Source organism: Hemiscyllium ocellatum, chromosome 20 (assembly GCF_020745735.1).
Source record: "Hemiscyllium ocellatum isolate sHemOce1 chromosome 20, sHemOce1.pat.X.cur, whole genome shotgun sequence".
In the NCBI taxonomy this organism is placed as follows: Eukaryota; Metazoa; Chordata; class Chondrichthyes; order Orectolobiformes; family Hemiscylliidae; genus Hemiscyllium; species Hemiscyllium ocellatum.
The window spans coordinates 9,230,303-9,250,382 of record NC_083420.1 but is presented as its reverse complement, the minus strand read 5'-3'; the positions used below and the strand labels follow the sequence as shown (position 1 = coordinate 9,250,382).

Sequence of the window (20,080 nt, the reverse complement as noted above, 5' to 3'; positions counted from 1 at the left end):
GGGTGCAGCAGATGCAGTAAATGATGTGTGTGGAGGTACAGGTGAATTTGTGACGGATATGGGGCCTTGGAGGGAAGTGTTTGGGTGCAAGTTTTGCATTTCTTGCGGTTGCAGGAGACAATGCCAGGAGTGGAGGTTGGTTGGTGGGGGGTGTGGACCTGATGGAGTCGCAGAGGGAGTTGTCTTTCCAGAACGCTGATAGGGGAGGGGAGGGAAATATATCCTTGGTGGTGGGGTCTGTTTGGAGGTGGTAGAAATGATGAAGGATGATATGATGTATCTGGAGGTTGGTGGGGTGGTAGGTGAGGACCAGTGGCGTTTTGTCCTGGTGGCGATTGGAGGGGCAGGGTTCAAGGGCGTAGGAGCGGGAAGTGGAGGAGATGCGGTGGAGAGCATCGTCAACCACGTCTGAGGGGAAATTGCAGTCTTTGAAGAAGGAGGCCATCTGGGTTGTTCGGTATTGGAATTGGTCCTCCTGGGAGTAGATGTGGCGGAGGCGAAGGGATTGGGAATATGGGATGGCGTTTTTACAGGGGGCAGGGTGGGAGGAGGTGTGATCTAGGTAGCTGTGGGATTCGGTCGGTTTATAGTGATTGTCCGTGTTAGGTCGGTCACCTGAGACAGAAATGGAGAGGTCTAGGAAGGGGAGGGAGGAGTCTGAGATGGTCCAGGTAAATTTGAGGTCGGGGTGGAAGGTGTTATTAAAGTGAATGAACTGTTCGACCTCCTCGTTGGAACACGACGTAGCGCTGATACAGTCATCGATGTAGCAGTGGAAAAGGTGGGGTGGGGTGCCAGTGTAGCTGCGGAAGATGGACTGTTCCACATATCTGACGAAGAGGCAGGCATAGCTGGGGCCCATGGAGGTGCCCATGGCTACTCCTTTGGTTTGGAGGAAGTGGGAGGATTGGAAAGAGAACTTGTTCAGAGTGAGGACCAGTTCAGTCAGTCGAAGCAGGGTGTCAGTGGAAGGGTACTGGTTGGGACGGCGGGAAAGGAAGAAGCGGATGGCTTTGAGGCCTTCGTATGGGGGATGGAGGTGAATAGGGACTGGATGTCCATGGTGAAGATAAGGCATTGGGGGCCGGGAAGCGAAAATCGTGGAGGGTGTGGGTGGTGTCCCGAACGTAGGTGGGGAGTTCTTGGACTAAGGGGGGCAGGACCGTGTCGAGGTATGCAGAGATGAGTTCGGTGGTGCAGGAGCAGGCTGAGACAAAGGGTCGGCCGGGGCAGTCAGGTTTGTGGATTTTGGGCAGGAGAAAGAAACGGGCGGTGCAGGGTTGTGGGGCGATGAGGTTGGATGCAGTGGATGGGAGATCCCCTGAGGTAATGAGGTTATGGATAGTCTGGGAGATGATAGTTTGGTGGTGCGAGGTGGGGTCATAGTCAAGGGGGCAATAGGAAGAGGTGTCGCGAGCTGGCGTTTAGCCTCAACAATGTAAAGGTTGGTGCGCCAAACTACCACCGCGCCTCCCTTGTCTGCTGGTTTGATAGTGAGGTTGGGGTTGGAGTGGAGGGCTGTACGTTGGGAGGGTGAGAGGTTGGAGTGGGTAAGAGGGGTGGACAGGTTGAGGCAGTTAAGGTCATCAGCAATACCTACATCCAATGAAAGAATAAAAACTGTTTCAAATTGACAGTGAAGTCAAAATCGGTTTAATGATGTACTTAATAAATTTCTGCAAGGACAGTTATTGTAATGGATAATTATTGTGACATGTTTGGAGCAAATGAGCTTTGAAGATCTGCTGTTTAAAGATTAATTGTGATACATAGTAATGTAATGCTAATTGAATCATTTATCAATGTCGTGATGCTTCTCTAATACTGATCTTTTATAGTTGATAAATAGGATGATTATAGGTATGAGCCATCATTCTGAAGGTTGTGGAGGCCAGGTTTACTGCAGTTGAAGATGGCAAATAGTTGCACAAATTTTTCTGCAGTACTTAAAGAAAATGTCAGCACTGGTACTTATATTGGAAAATTTGTGAAAAGTTTATGAAAAATTAACATGGTCTCTTTCTGTGATGTTCGGCATTTGGAATAAATATGAGATGTAGGCCTGTAATGAAATTAGTTTAGTGGGCAGAAGCATAATGTTGGACTATACTGATGTTAGTGTCTTCAATCCAAATTTTCATCATATTTATTATAAATTCCTGTCTATATTTGTGTGTAAGTTCTTCAAAGTAATTACATCCTGCTGCCAAATGTAAGGCTGTTGTGCTCATGCTAGATGGAGTATTTAATTACAGAATGACAAGTTTAGGTGCACAGTTTTCATTATAAATGAGAATGTGAGAATTTATAATGTGAAAATTTGACAGCTAGGCTCTGATGCATGATTTTAATATATTGCTAATTATACAAAGAGTATTATTCTCTTGTCTCTCTCCTTTGTCTTTGCCTTGCTGCTCTTATCCCTTCATTGTCCTGTGCTGCTCTGCTCTTCTATTTTTCCTGTACCTATATTTTCTTTCTTTAGGATGCTATGATGTGGTGTGACTTGAAGAGAGCTGTTACGAATCTCTGCTTTTAGGTGTAGAACTGCATAGAAATGATACCCCTCAACCATTCCTTTCTCCCATTCCCTTGTGCTTCACCCCTTCCAATCACTGCTTGTACTCGTCACTGTCTTGATTTTGCCTCTGAGCTTGCTGTTCAATTCATTGACTTCCCTTTTCCCTTCTGTTTCCCTCGGGCTTTGTTTGCACTTAAAATTCCACTTTTTTTAAAATATAAAGTACACCAGAAAGGAAACTGATTTTCCAGTTCTGTCTCATGGGTATTAGAAATTAGAAGCTCTTTGTCACAGCTGTACATGCTCAGTATTGTCTTTCTGTCAAAATGACACCAATGGGACCACAGTGGCTGCAAGATTGTTGTCTGATAACTCACACCTGCGTGTCTGACTTCTTTGTGTCAGATCACATCATTGTTGCACATTTGGTTGACAAATCTTCCAGTAATGTGAACATTAAGAATGATTTATCTATAAACCATTCTCTTCTGTTTATTCACGCAAACATATAATTTCAACCTCTTGCACTCTTGCACATCCTCAATTTCAATTGCTCCACCAATAGTGGCTTTGCCTTCATTTGTCAGGGCTTGAAGCCTAAGGCCCATACCCTCACTTTGCTCCTTTTGAGTTATTCATTGAAACCTATTTCTTCACCAAGATTTTGATGACCTGTGATAATATTTTGTTATTTAGTGATCAAATCCTGTTTTATAATGTAATTGGACCAAGCGATGTTTTAATGTACCGTGTAATTACAAGTTAAACTACTGTGCTTCACATTTTTAGTCTGTTTATTATTTTTATTGCATTTTTTCCTTAGGGTTATTGTATTCCCTTCTTTTAGCATTAATGTTTCATTTTCTTAAAAAAAAGTGAACATTCCTTTTCTTAAAATTAGGACTTTTTCTGGACACTTCTATTGCATCTCGCACCACAAAACAAGCCTGTAAATGATTCCTTGCTCTTTTAATGGGCTGTGACATGGCTTCATACACATTGCTTCGGGAATGATTAGAATTGAATCATTAATTAGTTTGTTAGATTAAGATGAAGCTCATCGTTTTTTCCTAGCCTTTAGGAAAGGGCATGATAAATGATATATTCACTGTATAACTTTAGCTGTAAACCCTAAATTGTGTTTTTTGTTTGTTCGAATAAAGCAATAAGATGTCAATATAACAAATTTTGCTTCTCAACTGATCATTGAAAAATCAATGTGAATATATGTTTAAAAGTGAGCTCTTGATAACTCTTTATGCTTGGTCCAATTTCTAGATAAAAATTGACATAAAATTCAACTAACCAAGTTGGAATTTCAGCCTGTGTATGTCTCATGGCTCTGGAGAGCTGGGAGAGGACAACCTGAAATGTACCTCATTAGAATTTCAATGCTAAGATGTGAGAAATCAAATGACTCCTCATTATCAAACCGAGCTGATCAAAAGGAAGCGATTTCCTAAATGTCAGGCACATACAAGACATGTTCATTTAGAACACAACTTTTTTTAAACAGTTGATTATGTCAAGCAAAAACAGTTAGTATTTAATGTGTTTTTACTGGCTTCGCAATCAACATACACTTTTTAGAGATATGCAAACGTTGTATTTAAATTATTTTGCATTGCCGCTTAGAGATCCAGTGTACCTGATCTATATGGGAACGTTAGGGTTGATGCGCATCTTTGGAAGGGGCACATGGTTTATGATGTAGTCTTGCATTCTGTGGGGATATCAAAGGCCCCTTTCAGCAAAAATGCCTCATGCCCTTCAGAAAATCAAAAACCCTAGCCCCCTCAAATTTCTAGTTTAGAATAATATCAATAAAACAGACATGACTGATTAATAGCAAAGGTTCCACTTTGAATTTGAATAGATATGGAAACTATTATAACCAGTGCGCACACTTAGGTGGTAGAACATGACTGCAGTCATTTGAGTTGAGCTTTGGATTCTTAAAAAAAATTTTGCATGTTTAATTAACTTTGCGATAGATTGCCATATAGAATTGGCCTTAATTTAATGTGAATCCATTGAAACAACATTTAAAAATTGTCACTTCTTCGCTGGGTTATCAACTGGGTTTTTGTGCAAAAGCATATCATTGTCTTTACTTTTGACTAATTCATTTTCAGGTATCTGCTTTTGCCTCATCAGAAGATAAAAGCAGGCACTTTTCATCTGACAGTAAAAGACAAAATTTCTCCCCAGCAGAAATTTCAGAACACGGTGCAAGGAAAAGGGGTCGGCCACCAAAGGAGGAAAAGGTTGGTTTTGGGTAGAAACTATTTCAGTTGCACCATTTTAAATAAATGTAGTCTTAAACTTTTTTAGTTCTTTTTCCCTATGGAATTTTCTCCCTAAGGGCATTGTAGGTCTACCTACAGTGAATGGACTGCAGCCATTCAAGAAGGCCGCTCACCACTACCTTCACAAGGACAGGCAAGAAGTGCTGGCCAGCCAGCGATGCCCATATCCCATCAGTGAATTGTAGTAACACATTGGCAATTAGAACATCTCATGGAGGAATGAAAATGTCTATTCAGTTAAATAAATTGATGAAAGCATGGTAATGTCATGTACATGAGATATATATGTAGTTGATTTGTAAAATGTAGTGACCTTAATGTTTTCTTCCTTCCAATTCAGGATGCTTACCCTGAGCCATCCTCAGTGAAGCGGTTGGTTACGGGTCCAGTCGCAGGATACAAATGGAAGGTGAGTCACAAATTTCTTGAGGTCAGAGGTTTGCAGGCTTGGGTTGTAATTGGCACACCAGTGAATTAGAGGATTGCACTCACGCAGCCATGTTGGACAGGAGTATATTTTTGGCAGTAAATCTAGGGAGCTTTTGAGTTGGATCTGTGTTTTTGATTCTGGAAGTTTACTGGCTGGTAACTCTAGAATATTGATGTTAATTTATGACTTCTTATCTGATCTTCAATCAAACACTGTGCAGTTATTTTGGACTATTATCCAACTGCATCATCTGACATAATGTTCATTATTTACGCTACCCTTTTGAAAATTTAACTTGTGCAGCCCATGTCTGGCTCCTAAAGAGAAGAATTCCTGCCATACTCTCTACTACTCAAAGATTTTAAAAAGTTGTACGTTGAGTAGAGAAATATATGCCTGGTTTGGAGCCTTTGTTATTTTTCAATCACTGATATGATTGAGCTCTTCCCCAATTGTTATCATTTTAAAAGTTTTAAAAATTAGACTTTTTTGCTGAAACTTTTCATTCCCTGCTCTTTTTGTTGAATTGATTATAGCGGGTCAGAACAGTTTTCAACAAGACTACAGTGATCCTTGTACTCTCTGATTATAACGTACTCTCCTGTTGGGGAGCTGAAAGTATTCCTACGAATCGATCTGGTTTTCATTTAGGTACTAAACATTTTGTAACAGACATTGTCTGCAGTGCCTGATATCACAAGTGATGACTGTGTTTTTATAAAGTGGCAAGTGTGTTTGACAGGAAATATTAGTTTGATAACCTGTAATTTGTGCTAGAATAAAAAATAAATAGATTAGTAGAGTACTAGCTAGGATTGATATGGGAGCTTGATAGGCCAGGGACAGAGAGAATTTTTTTTTTAGATTAGATTACTTACAGTGTGGAAACAGGCCCTTCCGCCCGACAAGTCCACACTGACCCGCCGAAGCGCAACCCACCCAAACCCCTACATTTACCCCTTACCACTATGGGCAATTTAGCATGGCCAATTCACCTGACCCGCACATCTTTGGACTGTGGGAGGAAACTGGAGCACCCAGAGGAAACCCACGCAGACACGGGGAGAACGTGCAAACTCCACACAGTCAGTCGCCTGAGTTGGGAATTGAACCCGGGTCTCAGGCGCTGTGAGACAGCAGTGCTAACCACTGTGCCACCATGCCGCCCATTTAGCACACTAAAATTCAGAAGTCTTTTTAATGTCAAAGAAAGCTGAAAATGTGTTGCTGGTTAAAGTGCAGCAGGTCAGGCAGCATCCAAGGAACAGGAAATTCGACGTTTCGGGCAAAAGCCCTTCATCAGGAATCGAATTTCCTGTTCCTTGGATGCTGCCTGACCTGCTGCGCTTTAACCAGCAACACATTTTCAGCTCTGATCTCCAGCATCTGCAGATCTCACTTTTTACTTGAATCTAGAACCTGTCCAAGTGTATTATTTCATTTATCGTACTTGGGCATTTTAGCTTTCATAACTCAAATTGCATCCTCCATAACCAGCTTCACCCTCTGAAAACTGTAATGTTGGTCATGGGTAATGTAACGTAGAATATTGTACCTGTTGGAACTGCCAAGAAAGTTCGTTTGATAGCTTGAAAATCTCAAGGGTTTACATACTTTGTAGCAACTCCTAATGTGTAGGTGGGCTGATGTGTTGCAATGTTTTAATCACTGCTGTAGTAGATTACAATTGAATAGTTAGAACCGGTTCTTTGCGTATGTGCACGTGCAAGTGTAGTGCAATGGAAAGATAGTCCGATTTAACTAAAATTAATTTAATTCCTTCAATGTGTACAATATTGTGATTGTAAAGGGAGTATTTCAAATTTGGGGTTCTTGTTTTAGATATTTTCCAGAGGTACAGTTGTGATCATCATTCCCATTAGCAGTTTGAGCACCTTGTGTTAATGGGCACAGGTTATATTGTACCCAAATGGATAAGAATAGTGTCCTCTTCAAATAGATTTTGGTGTTTTTGTTTGTATGCTTCTGCAGGCTCTTTGAAATTAGCCAGATATAAATCATGCATTGTTTTATTTTCAGGCAGGTAAGTCTGCAAACGAAGTATCAATGAACAGGCTTAATTCATGCAATTTGACTTTACTTAATCGTACAAAATAACATGCTCCCGTTCCCTCCATCAGGTTATCCTCCTAGACATAAACAAACCTACTTCAAAATATTCTCTCTCTCTCTCTCTCTCTCTCTCTCTCTCTCTCTCTCTCTCTCTCTCTCCCCCCTTTCTGAATTTAAAGAGCACTGGCACTGTCAGCCTTCTTTGAATGTTTGACTATATATAGATCTTTCTAATTTAGTTCACAGCTTTTGATTAAGCCTTTGCCTTTACTGACACCCAGAAGTGGGGCACATCCCCTTCACTTAGGATATGAAGTTCTTGGGAAGCCTCCTCAAAATGGGGCTCATTGGTATTTTATCATACTTTGTCTCAGTGCCACATTCATTTAAATTTGTGTGCATGCATTTGACTTTAAGACACCAACCTTAAATACAACTCATCTGCCCTGACGTTTTCTCAGGACAAATCATTAGAAAATCCAAAATGATGACTCAGACGCTTCCACGCAAAATTGGGGGATTGGGGGCTGGTCCCAATTTGAGTAAAATTTAGGCTGAGCCTGAATTAGTTCAGCTGCTATCTGGTCAGTGAATGGTGTATTGCTAGGTCAGGTTAGTGACACCAAAGAATACTTGTTCGTTTGTTTTCAGAAATTAGTTTGGAGAACATGAATTAGTTAAAGTTTACTAAATTGGTGCATTCAGAATTGGAATCATTAGGGACGCGTGAATGTAAAGATTTGTTCAAACAGAAATCACACTCCACTGATCTACTTAGTGCAAATGCATCAATTGATAGCAGATTTAGTTAGGAGAGCTTGTACAGAATCAAATACCAAAGAACCTTGTGAAATTCTGAAGAAGAGTAATCTTTTTAGCGTATCTCTCTTTATTTAAATATTGCTTGCTAAATGGCTCCACTTGTGGACGTATGCATCTTTTGGTTGCTGATTTACCCATAATAAACCTAGAGACAAGTCAAGAGACAATTTCTGGTTCTATTCTTCCACTCGTCACAAATAGAAATCTTCAGTTATAAGATCAGAGTATGATTCCTCACCATGCTCAGCTTTGGTTTTTCTAATTGCAGCAAGTAAAGGACGACCCTCACTTTCATCACTTTCTGCTCAGTCAGTCTGAGAAGGTAAGCTGGTGTATTTAGTGTGCAGTCTAGTAGTGCAGTTTTTTTTTACCAGTAATAAAATACCAGACAGTAGAAAGCTTTGGTCTTCTTTTTTAATTATGCTTCACTTTTCCACTTTCATTTTCCGAGATTTGTTGTTGCTGTGCTTTTCTTCATTGGTGAGAAAACTTTGGTTACCTGCTAGTTTGTTTAGTTAACTGAATGTAACTGCTGCAGGGAAGTTGGCAAAGAATTTTTTTCCTTCCATTCAGGATTCATGTAGCATCCTGCTAATTAGACAGCTACAATTATGCTTAAAGCTGGTTTAGGGAAGATGGTAGCAGAGACAGAATCAAGACGGTTAATCCACAGACATCTGGCTAATGGGGATGTGGGTTCAAATTACACCATGACAGGTGATGACATTTGAATTCAAGTAAAATAGTTTGGAGCTAAAGACTAGTCTTGGTTATAGTGATAATGAAACTATCAACGATTATTGTAAATAAAAGTCATCTTATTCACTGATCTTTGGGGAACCGAATCTGTCATCTTTATCTGGTCTGACTTGTTGCTCTAGATCCACAGTGATGTGATGACTTTAAACTGCCCTCTGAAATTGTCTAGCAAACTACTCAATTTGAAGGGCATTTGAGGATGCCCTCATTTTGTAAAAGAATAAGGAATGGTAAAAATAGGAACTTATCCTATTGGCAGAACATAAATAGACTAACCTGTTGCTGTGCTGTAAAAATATTAGTCATTTGGCCCCTGGTGCCCTTTTGCTTAAATATCCTGATGTTTGTTGAGAATATAAATCCTAAGATTAATTTTTTGATTTTTCACATGGTTTTGTAAGTTCATTTACATTTTAAGAATATTGCAGGTTATTTCACCAAATATTAAACTTGAGAATAAACATTTCTTCAAAGTGGAATTTGACCTCATTACAATTCTTTTGTAACTAGTAGAGCTTAAAAGTCTAAAATCTAAGAGCTGCTTTGAGTTTGGAAATAGGTCTATGGGGATGGAGATATAAATAAAAACGGACTCATTTTGATATAAACTGCATATGTAATGCTAATGATTTGGTGTACTTTCACGGCAGACCTGTAAAATTGCATAAAAAGCCGATTTTTATTTTTTGCTGGGTTGCAAGGTTGGGTGGGGGAACATTGATGATGAACTATTAGCACTCTTACCCCTCAGGAATGAACCAGAGCTCAAACTTCAGTGAACAGGTGGATTAAATGCAGAAATATAGAAATCACAATCTGTCATTGACTTGTTCCATTACACTGTGCTGTGGACCTTTTGAGAGTTAACAACCACTGAAGTCTATTTGTCAAGGATTTCCTCTGTCAGCTGTTAGATACCAGATTTTGAAAGTTAAGTTGCTTCCAATCAGATATATCTGCATTTCTAATGGTAATTTGAGTAATAACTGTTTCCTAAGCAGACATGCAATCTGGCAAACATTATATTTGTTGAGTACTGTGAAGTGCTACCATTTTTGATTACCATAACTTGAATAAATTTTCAAAAAGTTATATCTAAAATTTCCATTTGTATCTTCATTTGGAATGTATATATTCACAAAGAAAATAAATAGAACAGTACAGCTCAGGAACAAGCTCTTCAGCCCACCATGTCAGTGCTGACCATGATGCCATTTTAAACTAATCCCATCCGCCTGCACAAGGTCCATATCCTCCTCCTCTCTGCGTATTCATATGTCTGTCTTAATGCCTCTTGAACATTGCTGTTCTGTCTGTTTTTGCCACCTCTCTTCGCAGCGTGTTCCAGGCACCCAGAAACTTGCTTTGCATATCTCCTTTAAACTTTCCACTGCCCCCTGCCTCACCTTAAATCTACATCCCTGGCATTTGTTGTTGCCACCCTAAGAATGTCTCCAAGTATCCACCCTATCCTCGCCTCTAGTAATGTTACATACTTGTGTCAGATCGCATCTCGGCTTCCGAAAACAATCCAACTTCGTCCAACAACTGACAGCTAAAACAATCCATTCCATGCAACATCCTGGAAAACTACTTTTGTACTCTTTCCAAAACCTCCATATCCTTCCTATTGTGTAGCTATTTTTATTCTTGATGTAAAATTTTAAAAACAAGACTTAATTTTAGCGTTTTTAATTTCCTTGGCTGTGAGTTCTATAATGTGATTAGTTGATTGAGTACTGGCTCCATCACAGTAATTCCCAATAAAAGAATGCTGCAGTGTATTGCAGGCAGAATGGAGAGTTCAGATTTTTGCCACTGAAGTTGCTGGATCTCTCAGCTAAGCTCTCTTTGAGTTCAATGCTCTTGCTTCATCACAACTGGACTGAAATATTTTTTAAATGTATAGTCCGAAACTGGGAAAAATGTTTGTTTTTACTTGGAGCAGATTTTGCTGAATATTTTAGTCATGTGAAGTATGCTAGTCTTGTGACACAAAATACTCCCAAATTACTCAGTTTGCATAGTATTGTTTTAAAGGTTGAAGCTCCTCCGATTACATATTCCCCTTTTTGTTCTGAGTTTCCTAGTACCAGCATTTTTTGCCCAAATGAGCAAGTTGCACTCTAGCTGTCACTTTTGAAGTGAGCTGCAAAGAGGTGACCACTAGATGTGAGCGAATGTCAGGGTGCAGCGGAGCAGGGGGTTTCTTTTCCCTTTGAGAAAGCATTACCAATAACCTAATACCTGAAATCAACATTCCCTGCATATTTGGAGATGACAACAATATTTGGGCATAGCACATTGATACTTTAAATTATAATAACAGTTCAATGTGTTAATCACCCCTTCCCATTCTATATATTCAAAGATTCAACTGAACAGAGACCCATCTGGACTGTGGTTTTGAATATAGAATGGGGGTACTACTTTGTAATCTACAAAAGTAATTTTGCATAAAGGTAAGGAAAGTGCCTGGCGAGTGCTATTGTATTTAAATGACTGAAAACCATTTTTGTTTGATTTGGCATTTGGAGTAAGGCAGATTATTGGGATAAGCAAGTTGGATGGCACCAGTAATAATTAGGTGCAAATTATACTCCAGTATGAGAATTGGGAAATGCAATATTTCCAATGTCAGATTAAGGGTCAAGAAACATTAATAGGGATGTATTTTTCTAAACTATGACGTTCACATTAGAATGCTTAGCAAAATTCTGTGTTCTTCATACCATTTTGTAAATGGCATTAGCGCATTTATGATCTGATTCTTAAATGATAGAAGAATTTAGACCGGATTATTTGAACGAATAATGACATTTGACAATAGGTTTAAACATTTATTTGTTAGCTGTGTAAATTCTAAAATATGTGCTAAAACTTAGCAGTCACCTAATGGAAATTGGTGAAAATCATACTTTGGTTTTGCACAAATGTTGGGGGGCTATGGGCTTCAAAAGTCCTAGCAATTCTGAGCACCCAAGCAGTGATCACAATTTAAGGTGATGTATGTGAGTGAGTGGCCAGTGAAGTTTATCAAATCTAATTCAGCAAGTGTTCTTAACTTGTTTAGGGCCACCTTTTTAAAAGCTCATTTGAAACTGAAGTTCTCCTCCTTTTTCAATTGGGTGACCTTGACGCGATAATACACTGTCCAGTATAAGCTACTTCACTTTGGATTCCTGCTCTTTATAACACTATTTTAATACGATCAGTCACATGAACCTAATGCAATCTTAACGTGGATGAGATTAAATTGACATTGGGATGGTGTGATCCAAGCTGCTAGGTCCTCCTGTATTTAGTGTAAACATCAGAGTGACTAGGCAACAAAGAATCTTTTAACTTTCTAATCCTATAATTGAAATATATTTCATTTGGAAGTGGGTGGTGGTTTGAAAGAGGTAGTCATAGAAAATATTTTCATTGCTTTTGATGATTACAGTCGCTGTTGCTGTCTAATGTGTGCGTGTGTGTATATTTTCATATATAGAGGTGCTAGTTTTGTAAATTCTACAGAAGTGTTCATCTTTTAAATTAGGCACCTTTACTGACACCCAAATAACTGAGGTATCAACTTAACAAGTGGAGACTTGAAATAACCAGACAAAGCTGAATATTTATCAGATTGTATCATGTAAATTCCTGTTGAAGTTAAGTATTATCACCAAAGAGATATTTTCTTTCTGTAAATTATTTTCTATGGTACAAAAATATTCATTCCATTTTTATTCATTAACAGCCGGGGTCATGTTCGGCTATCATTCAAAAGCTGAAGACCACAGCAGAAGAGGTTGGTAACATGATGGTTGTTTCTCATTTTTATTAATAAAAATGAATCCACTTTAAATACTGCAATAATTTTGAGTTCCCCTTAAATTATTCTTGTGATGAATTCAAAAGTTGACTTTGAGTCTTCTCATCTCTTGCACAAATAACTAACTTTCCAGATCTCTATGGGTGCAAATTCTTCTTCACAAATCCATGCTGTATACTTTTCATTGTCCTTCATTTCCTTTTCACATAGTGCCCAAAATTCTACACTGATGAATATGTTGTGTTCCACATGAACCTCTTCTATTTCGATGTGTGCAAAATCATGGATTTGCATTGTTTCTAGCCCTGTCTTCTCAACTGTCAACATTTAGTGACCAGTAGTAGCCGATTCCCTTTATTCTGTATCACATTTAAAATCTTGCATTTGATCTCAACACAGATATGGTACGCCAAAGGGCCTGTTCCTGTGCTGCACCACTCTGTTCTATTGATATATTTCCTTCATCTATTGTTATTCGGTTAGTTATTCTACATTGGAACTGGATTTGCCAGTTCTGTGTTTTTTTTCCCCTCAAGTTATCTGTGCCCTCTTACAATAATTAACATCATCCTGACAATTTGACAATTCTTGAATCCATATTAATGCATGTAGTATTTTAAAAAGTGAGCATTGTTCACTCTGAAATAGCAATTGCTTGACCTTTTCAGTTTGAGAAGCTGCCGTTTACTGTTCACTACTAACCTCTAGCCGTGCCTCGTAATGTGCCATTCTTTTTACCATAAATTAGGCGAAAGTGAGGACTGCAGACCCTGGCAATCAGAGTCGAGAGTGTGGTGCTGGAAAGGCTCAGCCAGTCAGGCAGCATCCGAGGAACAGGAGAATCGACATTTTTTGGGCATAAGGAACATTCCTGAGGAAGGGTTTACGCCCGAAACGTTGATTCTCCTGCTCCTCAGATGCTGTCTGACCGGCTGTGCTTTTCCAGCACCACACTGTGAATTCTTTACCACAGACGTCTTAAACAATTTTTGGGAAGTATTCCTTCTTTTCTCATTTACTAGTTTTTTAACACTCTTTTTGGGTAATCAAATGCAGCCTGTCTTTTAGAAATCCATCTCAGCTCTTCTTGGTCAAACTCCTGTTTCTTCTTGTGCTTAGTGGTTTGTCAACAACCAAAGTAAGACCATAAGCCTATAATTTTCCTCTTTTCTGAAAAGAAATGTCACATTTACTATCGTACAACCGTCGGACAATTTCCCATCTCAGTCACTTTTTTTAAAAAATGAATTTATGGGATGTGGGTGTCGCTGGTGAATCAGCATTTATTGCACATCCTTCATTTCCCTCAACGAGGATTCTTAGATGTAAATTTTGGATTTGGTTATTTTGTCCACCTTGTATTTGAGCAATTTCATTATTGTCCAACTTGTCTTCCAAAAATAGCATGTCTAGTATTTATTCCACATCCCATTGCTGGGGCAACTTGTGCTTCCTTTTAGTTTTAAGCTTGTCTCCTTGTCTAAGTTGGAATAAGTTTGTTCCTCTAGATTACAACAAGATCTATCCACGCAATGATGCCTCCTACACCAAATTACTTCTCATCTTTCAGTTAAAGTGAGTTAAAATCAGCATTTGTCTGGGAATTGGGGTCATCTCTGATCCTCCTAGACTTGGGAATGGTGCAGAACTCTATTTATATTGAAACAAAAAAAATGCAGAGATGTTTCATACATTGTAGAGACTTTTTATCTGTACATGACTGATTGATTTATATGACTTTCCATTTATCCCAGAAAGAAACCAGATTTTCAGCCTGCTTTATTTGACCAACGATTATCGCAATAAAGATGTACTATTATTCGCAAGCAAAGTGCTTTTGCAGAAATAGTTGTTGGTTTCGTTTTAAAAAAGGGAGACATGGCCTTAGTTTTAGAATAAAATAATCCTTTTGAAACTAATGTGTATTTTATTATCTAAAAATTAATGCATGCTGTGATGGCAGGCAATGCACAAACGTTTTTCCATTTTGAGAAGTTGGCTTTATGAACAGTTTATTTGCAGTAAAGAATTAGGTGCTAGAGCAAAACAGGCTCTTGGATTGGAACTAATCCTGATTCTGCATAGCTTCAGGATCTGTTATCCTTTCCTGAACTCTGGATATAGGTTAACTTGAACCTGAGTGGAGGAAGTTTGCAATTCTGACCTCAGAGAAACTAATTAAAGTATTGTCATTCCTAATATAACATTTATATCCGTGTAAACATGTATGGTAATAATGGTACACTTTCCATTATATATTCAGTCTGTAGTGATCTTAAAAGACTGTATGTATATATGTGCATGATTGTAATCCAAACTTTATCCTGAAATTTATATGGTTATGCTTAAAATATGTAATTGGCGAAGATAATCCTTTTGAGGGTTCCTGGTTGAAACCTCATCTTGGAAAGTTAATGAGCTATTTTCATTTAATTTCCACAGGAAACAGAGTCAACATCCATCCAGGCAGCTGACAGTACAGCAACCAATGGCAGTGTGACCCCTACAGACAAAAGGTAAGGATCTGTAAACAAATGTTTAAACAATCTAAAATGTCACCATCTATTTGACAAAATTATTTCTTAAAGTCAAACACACCCAAAGTAAGGGGTAAAATCTCAAATTACTGAAATATAATCACTGAAAGTTTGTTTTTTTTTTGAAAGGATCTGTAAATACTTGCTTTGGCAACCTGTCACAAATGTTCCAGCCGTATAGGTGTGTCACACTTTTAAAAGATTGGCATTGGGGGCCTCATTGATCTTTCTGATTGCAGATGGTAGTATGCTCAGTTGTGTCTCAATTGTTTTTCCAATAAAATGAATACAGATTGTTATTACTATTGAGTCACACTTCATTGATCAGAATAAATATCTAGTAGATAACTACTTCTGCATTACATGGCCATATAATAAAATCGTGACTGCAAAAGGCTTCCTGGTTTTCCGGAATTATATGTTTACCTGTAGGGCTTTCATTACAATTCATTGTATTAAACAGCAGGCATAAACCGCAAGACGTTGTTGAGTCTAGTTTAATGTATTGAATTTTGCTGCTGTTCATTTAGTAGCTTATTCAATCTGTCATTTGATCTCCTTTTCACTTGTTGCAATAATTGAGAACCAGCCCAGTTATTTCATTCAAACTGTAGTCAGATACAACTGGATTTACCTGAATCGTTGCTTAGAGTTAACAAGAATCCAAAGTTCAAAACCTGGACCTTCTTTCTGATGTGCTTTTTTATTTTCTGTGATTGAATATTTTGGGTGAATGAAATTTTCAAATTGGTGGCTAAAATGTTCAACAGAAGATGGCCACATTGCAGTTTTGTCATTGGACGAGACCATCTCTGGCCAGGTAGTGATTAAAGGGCTTGGACCTGCAGGGAATTTGTGCCCACAAGACGTTTCCTCAATCAATACAGCAATACCAATATAATCTAATTTGCATTATAAATCCGATAAGTTTGCATATTGATGTGGTCGTTACAAATGTAACTTCAAATCCTAGTACTGCAAAATTCATGGATTTTAAAAATAAGCGGAAAATCAGTGATCCCATGAAATTTATTTTTGTCTGATGACACGCTTATCCACTAAATAACTTATTAGATTTTGGATGATGCTGCTGGCTATCAGAATATAACTTTGTGCTGGTCTTTATGCATAGAGACATAGGCTTCTTCAGCTTCTGAGAGCCATAATAATACTGAGAACCAACAATCATAAGCGAACTATCTTAACCTCTGACCTTATGATGGCAGATGGCCACTGATGAAGAAGCTCTAGGTTGTTGACTACCCTGAGTACTCCTGCAGAACTGTCTTGGGACTAAGATAATTATCCTTCAGCATATACCAAATCATTTCTTGTATTATTGATTTGTGAGGGCCCCCTGTTATTGTATTCAGTCAAATACTGCCTTGATGTTTAAGGGTAGCACCATTCAAACTTATTCATGCTTGGTCCAGCATTGTAACCAGATCTGGAGCCACATGGCTGTGATGAGTCTCAAATTGAGCATCAGTGAGCAAGTTATGGTTAATTAAGTACCTCTTGACAAAATACCAGGTGTATAAGAGTAGGTTTTTTTTATAAAGGTGTTAGGTTGGAGGAGTAAGATACAGTGAGCTTAATATGTATTTTAAAAAAAGCTTAAATGTAGAAAATAAAGAACTCTAGGTGGACTGATTTCTAAGGCCTGACATTTCAGTCATAGAGGTTTGGAAAGAGGTAGATGTTGTAATCAGTGCATGACTAAATCACAAATGTTAGTTATAATTTACTCTTGATTCAAGAATCGTGCTTTTTGACTTCAACTTTATCAATGGCATTCCCTTACTGTCAAATAGAAAGAACGGGAAACCATGTAACGGCACGAGGTGGTTTAACATTAGTTGTGTGAAAGTTCCTGAAGTCTGGCATCTGAGGAGGTGTGAATGGGCACTTGGGCAATTATAAGAAAATCAAACAAAGTTGATGTGGTTTTGTGAAAGATATCATTAGTGAGTTTTCTTGGTCACTAGCACAGTAGCTAAATGGACTTCAGAATACATTTGACCAGAGCCTATGTGCATTATTTACGAATAAAAATGAGAGCAATGAAATAATAACTCTGGATTAAATTGAGGTCAAGTTATTTAAGCTGAAAATGTGTTGCTGGAAAAGCGCAGCAGGTCAGGCAGCGTCCAAGGAGCAGGAGAGTTGACGTTTCGGGCATGAGCCCTTCAGTTTTGTTTGGATTCCTGAGAGTTTAGGTGGTGGAGTGGTGATCTAATCTGTGTTTATTTATTTGCAGAATAATAATTTACCAAGTTTGTTGAATTCAAAACAAAGGTGTATTCATCTAAGAATCAGACTGAGTGAGTCATTCAAAGAAAAGTCAGAGGCACTTGTTCCAATTCAAGGATAGCGCAAATCTGGAACATCTCCAAAAGATGGTGCATACTTTGCCAAAGTTTCAAGACGGGTTCTTTGTCAAATAAGACAAAGTTGTGGGTGGCACGGTGGCTCAGTGATTAGCACTGCTGCCTCACAGCGCCAGAGACCCGCTACTGTCTGTGCAGTTTGCACGATCTCCCGCGTCTGCGTGGGTTTCCTCTCGGTGCTCCCGTTTCCTCCCACAATTAAAGATGTGCAGATCAGGTGAATTGGCTATGCTAAATTGCCCATAATATTAGGTGCATTAGTCAGGGGTAAATATAGGGTAGGGAAATGGTTCTGGGTAAGTTACTCTTCAGAGGGTCGGTTTGGACTTGTTGGGCCAAATGGCCTGTTCCCGTACTGTAGAGAATCTAACCCAATCTAAACAAGAATATTGAGGCATAAGAGTTAAAATCAGTTGAGTGGGTTTAAGGCATAGATGAGCCATGATGTATTTACATTGCAGAACCAGATCAAAGGAGTTAAGAACCAACTCCCATTTCTATCTTCATACATGAGTAAATTTGTAAGTTCATTTTCAACATATTTAACAAGTCATTAAGCTGAAAGGGCTTAATGCTGGCTTTCAATGGATTTGGCTACTGAAGGTATAGTAAAAGTACACATTTGATTAGTTATCCTTATCAAATTAATTTACAATGAAGTGTACACTTTGCCCATATTTGTGTATATAGAGTAGCCAGCTGTTGAACGAGATGTTAAATAGAATGCTTTATTTTTAGCTTGCTTACCACGTAAAGTCTATACATGATTTAGGAATCAAGGTCTAACTGTTTTAAATTGTACTTCTTTAAGCATTCCAGTAATCAGTATAATTTTAGTTGTACTGCAAGGTAGAAATTGAGAAACTGTTAAGACGTGAACAAAATGTAAAGCTTTGAGAGGCTTTATCAATGTTCTGTGATTAAAATGAGTGAGAATTAATTAATTAACAATATTGCCTGTTGTCTCTTTTTCTGAATATTTGTGTAAACTGATCCCATACTGGAGAATCAAGCGGAAAGAGCTACTGAATTAGCATTTGGTTGAAATTGTTTGATCACATCCTGTGTTTGTTACTGATAGCTTAGATGCCGAGTAATCAAGGCAACAAATGATTTCTGCCTCACCAACTCTGAAAACTGCATAATTAGAGAAATCAAAAAATCGTCCAACTTAATGTCAATTTTCTTTTTGCAGCTATCTTTGTTTCGATGGTGATATTCCTTGTATTATTTTGATAGTTTCTGTTCTATGCCATTTTAAATAATAAATCTAATATCTTGTTACATTTATACATTAAACAATCTATTGAATGAGGTTGCCAGCTTTTTGAACCACTTTGAAATAGGATTACATTGCAGTTCCAGTAGAAATTTATTTATATTGGAATTGGATTTAGTTAAAAGCCCATCTTTGTAATCTGGATAGGTCTTTTTTTAAAGAGGGGAGTAATGAAATGGTTTTTATTCCTGTTTTTGCAGGATAGGCTTTCTTGGTCTAGGCTTAATGGGAAGTGGAATAGTTGCAAATCTCTTGAAAATGGGACACACTGTTACAGTGTGGAATCGCACAGGAGAGAAGGTATGCCTCCTTCACATTTCTACATTTTGGGCCCACGTTTTCAGTTATTGTTGTCAGCTTTGCCACATTGTCAAAATTATTGTTGATTGGACTCCCACTTCAAGGACTTTACATAATTCAGATTGACTCTTCAGTGCATTGTCAGTGGTACTGTTTTGTGTTTCTGTTGAACATATGGCATTATTTGAAAGAGAACAGGAGAATTTCCTCATTGAATATTGTTGAAACAGATTATTTGGTTCTGCATCTCATTTGCTGTATAAATTGGCAGCTGGGTTCTCCTACATTGCGAAAGCAACTACACATTAAAAGTACTTCATTGCCTGAGAAGTACTTTAGTGTCCTGAAGTTGTGAAAAGCGTTATAGAAATCCAAGTATGTCTGGATATGCCATCACTTTTCTCAAATAAAAGCACTGTGTATAATGGAGATCTAATCTAAAAACCAATTGCTTGATAAAGTCAGCAGGTCTCACAGCATCAATGGAGAGAGGCAGAGACAAAGATAAAGATTGAGGCCCAATATAGTACACGTATGAAGTCCAAGCAGCCGGAGAAACACTAGTATCACTACCTATGTAAAATAGGGATTATGCACAAAAGTAATGAATTAGATGTGCAACATCTTCAATCACATGTCTCTTTCAACACATTCAATGTTTTATTTCTGGACAGGAGGTCTGTCCACTTCTAATACTGGCATTAAAACTGAAATCAGAAAGGTATTCAGCCTATCCAAGTAACTCTGTGACCCAGAACTTTAGTGGGACATCAGTATATTCTGAAAGGAATATATATAATCGATTTCCTTTTGAAATTAAAATTTATCAAACACCTTTTCATT

The 20,080-nt window shown here is 38.3% G+C and overlaps 1 protein-coding gene across 2 annotated transcripts in view; it reads left to right on the top strand.

The window, feature by feature from the left end:
- The window catches only part of glyr1 (glyoxylate reductase 1 homolog (Arabidopsis)), a 37,204-nt gene that overhangs the window by 7,506 nt on the left and 9,618 nt on the right, over positions 1-20,080 (top strand). Inside the window, exons 5-10 of one of the 2 annotated variants that reach the window (XM_060840482.1) lie at positions 4,657-4,788; positions 5,171-5,239; positions 8,424-8,477; positions 12,657-12,707; positions 15,174-15,247; positions 19,138-19,237. In XM_060840482.1, the coding sequence (XP_060696465.1) occupies positions 4,657-4,788; positions 5,171-5,239; positions 8,424-8,477; positions 12,657-12,707; positions 15,174-15,247; positions 19,138-19,237 (480 nt within the window). The remainder of the gene's footprint in view (positions 1-4,656; positions 4,789-5,170; positions 5,240-8,423; positions 8,478-12,656; positions 12,708-15,173; positions 15,248-19,137; positions 19,238-20,080) is intronic. The other variant, XM_060840483.1, reaches the window with a different exon arrangement.